The sequence below is a fragment of the Hippocampus comes genome, unplaced genomic scaffold (genome assembly GCF_001891065.2).
Source record: "Hippocampus comes isolate QL1 unplaced genomic scaffold, H_comes_QL1_v1.1 C16672500, whole genome shotgun sequence".
In the NCBI taxonomy this organism is placed as follows: domain Eukaryota; kingdom Metazoa; phylum Chordata; class Actinopteri; order Syngnathiformes; family Syngnathidae; genus Hippocampus; species Hippocampus comes.
In genome coordinates this window covers 1-673 of record NW_017836320.1, presented here as the reverse complement: position 1 = coordinate 673, position 673 = coordinate 1, and the positions used below count along the sequence as shown (strand labels likewise).

Below are 673 nucleotides of genomic sequence, written 5' to 3'. Positions count from 1 at the left end.
TCGACTCGCCCCGGGTGTCATTTTTCGAGGCCTACGCGGAGGCCATGGAGAAAGGCGAGGTGGCGAGCACCATCAAACCCCAGCAGGTGATGACACGGCGGCAGTCAAGCGGGAGCAGTCAAAGAACAGATTGCCAAAATAATGCTTACCGTATATTTTGCGTAAACGGGGACGGAAGGCGGACAAGCACAACAAAAACAGTTGAACCAATTATGTCGTCCTGTTTGGTCCCGCAGGTGTCTCCTCTCTTCGGCACCATCTACAACTCTGTGGTCCTCGTTGCTCACGCCACGCAGCGCGTTCGACATTCCAAGCAGTGGATGTCGGGCGGGAATGTAGCGCAACAAGCGCACAACCACAACTTTGAAGTGCGCTCCCCCTAAAGCCAATGTTCTTATGCCTTACGCATCACAAACCACTGACCAATTGACATTGCAGGGCTTCAGCCATCCCGTAAAATCGGACGCTTCTGGAAGCGTGTTATTGGACTACGTCATCCTGGACACAGACGGACTCTCGTGTGAGCTGACCCCAACGCACAGGTAGTTAACGCAGGCAATATTAGATGTGGAACCCAAGTATGTGAGGTGTGTGAAAAGTGCTAGCGTCCTCTGTACGGCGATGCTTTGAGATTAAAAAATTGAAATCAATGGAAACTCCACCCCAAAAAAAG

General features: G+C 51.6%; 1 protein-coding gene across 1 annotated transcript; it reads left to right on the top strand.

The window, feature by feature from the left end:
- Positions 1-25: 25 nt before the first annotated feature.
- Positions 26-542, top strand: LOC109508866 (retinal guanylyl cyclase 2-like; the record flags this gene model as incomplete). Its single annotated transcript, XM_019858810.1, has 3 exons — positions 26-86; positions 237-368; positions 439-542. Coding segments are annotated over exons 1-3 (278 nt in total), but the record flags the coding sequence as incomplete, so codon positions are not given.
- Positions 543-673: the final 131 nt, after the last annotated feature.